This window comes from Morone saxatilis, unplaced genomic scaffold (assembly GCF_004916995.1).
Source record: "Morone saxatilis isolate NCDOM2014 unplaced genomic scaffold, NCSU_SB_2.0 Contig14, whole genome shotgun sequence".
Lineage (NCBI taxonomy): Eukaryota > Metazoa > Chordata > Actinopteri > Moronidae > Morone > Morone saxatilis.
The window spans coordinates 11,669,160-11,672,163 of NW_023339696.1; the positions used below are offsets into that span (position 1 = coordinate 11,669,160).

General features: G+C 38.0%; 1 protein-coding gene across 1 annotated transcript; it reads right to left on the bottom strand.

Annotated features, from left to right (window-relative positions):
* Positions 1-956: 956 nt before the first annotated feature.
* Positions 957-2,788, bottom strand: LOC118323010 (lipid droplet assembly factor 1-like). The gene is made up of 5 exons (XM_035654913.1): positions 2,620-2,788; positions 2,280-2,391; positions 2,027-2,195; positions 1,779-1,924; positions 957-1,535 (listed from the first exon to the last, which is right to left on the bottom strand). The coding sequence occupies exons 2-5, from the start codon at positions 2,370-2,372 to the stop codon at positions 1,479-1,481; spliced, it is 465 nt and encodes a 154-aa protein (XP_035510806.1). The 5' UTR covers positions 2,373-2,391; positions 2,620-2,788; the 3' UTR covers positions 957-1,478.
* Between the last annotated feature and the right edge of the window lie 216 nt (positions 2,789-3,004).

The window sequence follows — 3,004 nt, forward strand, 5'->3', positions numbered from 1 at the left end:
TCTGTTGATCCAGGGCTTGTTGTTAGGGAAACTGTGAATCCTCTTGGTAGGGATAACGCTGTCCTCACAGAACCTGATGTAGTTTGTAACACACTGGGTGAGGGTCAGGGTTGAGATTTTTGCATGGTTAAAATCTCCATTTATTACAATGAATGCGCTGGGATTAAGAAGTGGTGTAGTTTAAGAGCCCTGATCCAAACTTAAATATGTGGTTGCTTTGTTCACCGTTTTTTCTAATACTGTTTTTTCACTGTTAATGGAAAATCTCCATTTACTACCCCATAAACTCATAATATTCAACATATTTTGCAAATTATTCACAGCAACCATCAAAATATCATCAGCATATAACAAAATATCCAAGTTTATATCGTCAGTTGGGTTCACCCCAAATAGAGTAGGAAACCAGCCAGTCCTAAGATTATTTAACTGTAAACATACAACTGGGGCTTTGTAGAGGGCTTTGACGGCAATATAAAATTGACCATCAATTATTTTTTTGAATTAACTTATGACCCTGTCAGAAGATATGGCATAAATACAAACAAGTAAACCTAGATGTAAACAGTATACGGTTTAAAACACTTTAAAACGTATACTTGTTTATTCAGCACATTTGTTTTGGTGAGTAATACCAAATTAAACCAACTTATTTTTGTTTTTGTTGACAAGAAAACTGCAGGGCACCTCAGCACTTAAAATTATTATTATTTTTTTTTCGTTTTGTTTTGTCTGAAACAACAAAACATTATATGTCAAGTAAACAACAAGTATTTAGCATCTGTTGCTATACCAGGATCTATACACAAAAATGATAAAACCATTTCATACCCATCATCCTACCAAACGAAACTTCCTCTTTGAAAAAATAAGGTTCAGAAATAATAAAATATGAAAACATACCTCTCTTACAGTTACACTTTATTGTTCGGACAAAAGACAAAACAGCACAAATGTGAATTCTGATGAGCGTTTATTCAAAGCTGCAGTACAAATGTACAACATTGTGCTCTTTTTAACATAAATATGTAACAGTTATATTGTAGTGCATTTTCAGGCTGGAAAACATCCAACAATCCACAATGAAACAGTGCATTACTTTTCTGGGTAAAGTACACAAATCAACCTCTTTAGTACTTGAAATGAGCTGCCATTTCAAGATGTGCATTTAGATAAGTGGACTGAAATAAGCCTTCAGTATTTGATTACTAAGGACTATTTGAAACATTAGTTATACAGTGTTCTGGCTGTTGTTGACATGTTGTACTTATTGCACCATATATAAAGATACAGTAACCATAAAGGAGTCTTGCTTGCGTGCTTAAAGAAGACTCAAGCCGGCAAACAGTACATTCAACTGTTATCTGAATCCCACCCATCAAGCTTCAGTAGTGCTGATTTAAGGCCCCCGTACTCTCAGTAATTTTGAGCTTTCAAACTCATAAAAGCTGACAAAGAAGCGAAGAAGAATCTAGCTACTACATTTCCTTCTGTGTTGAAGTTTCACATTCACTCTCCTCCTCGACTTCACCTTGCTGGAAAGAACAGAGAAAATGCAATGAGAAAACAATGCCAAAGATTAATATATGTGTGTGTGATAGATTTTAGCAGAGAGGATGACACTAACCTAAAATCCATTGATTTTATTTCATTACTGATGCTACCATTTAAGGCTGCACCAGGTACTTACATTGCCATCAGCTGCCCTTGAAACCTGAACTTTCCATGTGCTCAAAACTTTAGTGGTACAATAAAATAACTCTTCTGCAGTACATTACCTTTGCCAGATGTGGGTAATAGTGTTTGAGGATGTGGGAGATGGCGATATAAAACACATTAAAGATGACTGAAACTGCGACAGAGAAGAAGGCGATACCAGAGAGCACACACAGCAGAGTCACCCCTGCGACAAACAACAGGAACCCTGACAGACACAGACAGAAACAAAAGGACCGTCAGATGAGCACATTATGGCTCTCAAAGGGGCTGCATCATATAAAATTGCTTTTGACATGATTCCACCTACCCTCAAAGAACACAAAACCTACTGCAGACATAATAATGGTCACAAGAGCAAAAGTGAGAAAGAGTCCAACGGGCAGTGCGGCCATGGCGCCGAACATCAACACTGACAGAGCTAAGACAGGGTGGCTGCTGAGGTACTGCCCGACTCTTGTATTCATCACCCTTGATACCTGTTAGAGAGAGAAAGACACGATTAAGCTGGGAGGAAATGCAGACTGTCCCCTGTACGTAAACTTAAGAGTAAGACACATTACCTTGGGGTCATCATAAAAGCGGTTCAGCAGGGTGGTCCATCCTCCACACAGCTGCTGAAGGTCAGTCACACTACTGCTGCTGCTGTGCTGCATCTTCACACATCTGATGTGACTGAAGAAAAAAAAAACACTAAAAAATCACACAACTGAAGTTAATGCAAACACTTACTGCAAGACGGTGCGTTTCTTCTGATACGGACTGGATTCAAGTGAGCAACAGTGACTGTAACAGAATACAAGCCTCCAGTTCACGAGCTAAGAGCTGTACTGAACCTCAGCTGCACTATAAAGTACTTAAAAACTTTTCTTAAAACACATAACAAAGTTAACAAGTACAAACCTGATCTATGTAGTAAACTTGGGGTTGAGTCTCGGCTTTCGTTCACAGTCTGTGAAACTGCGTCCTGTAGTTCAGAGAGCTCAGACACTTTAACACTACCAACACACCCTTTTTAAATACATGCCTCCTTCTTCTTTTTCTTCCTCCTCCTTCTTCCTCTTCTGGATTCCTGATCAGAGAGACTCTAAAAAGGCTTGTTGGTGTTGTTGCTGCCATCTACTGTTTACCAAATATGTTTCATTACTAATGTGACTGTATATGACTGTGACTCTTACTGTATTAAAACATTTGTGGAATATCATAGTCATGTACAGAAACAAAACAACCAAAGTATCTAAGTTATTGGGAAAAATATCATCTACATTTCATAAAACATCTGATTTCA

Excerpts from the sequence above, each read along its gene's own strand:
- LOC118323010 (XM_035654913.1), bottom strand. The coding sequence starts at position 2,372 with ATGCAGCACAGCAGCAGCAGTAGTGTGACTGACCTTCAGCAGCTGTGT. Across the intron at positions 2,196-2,279 it reads GCTTTTATGATGACCCCAAG|GTATCAAGGGTGATGAATAC; the intron begins GTAATGTGTCTT and ends TCTCTCTAACAG. Across the intron at positions 1,536-1,778 it reads ATTACCCACATCTGGCAAAG|CAAGGTGAAGTCGAGGAGGA; the intron begins GTAATGTACTGC and ends TGTTCTTTCCAG.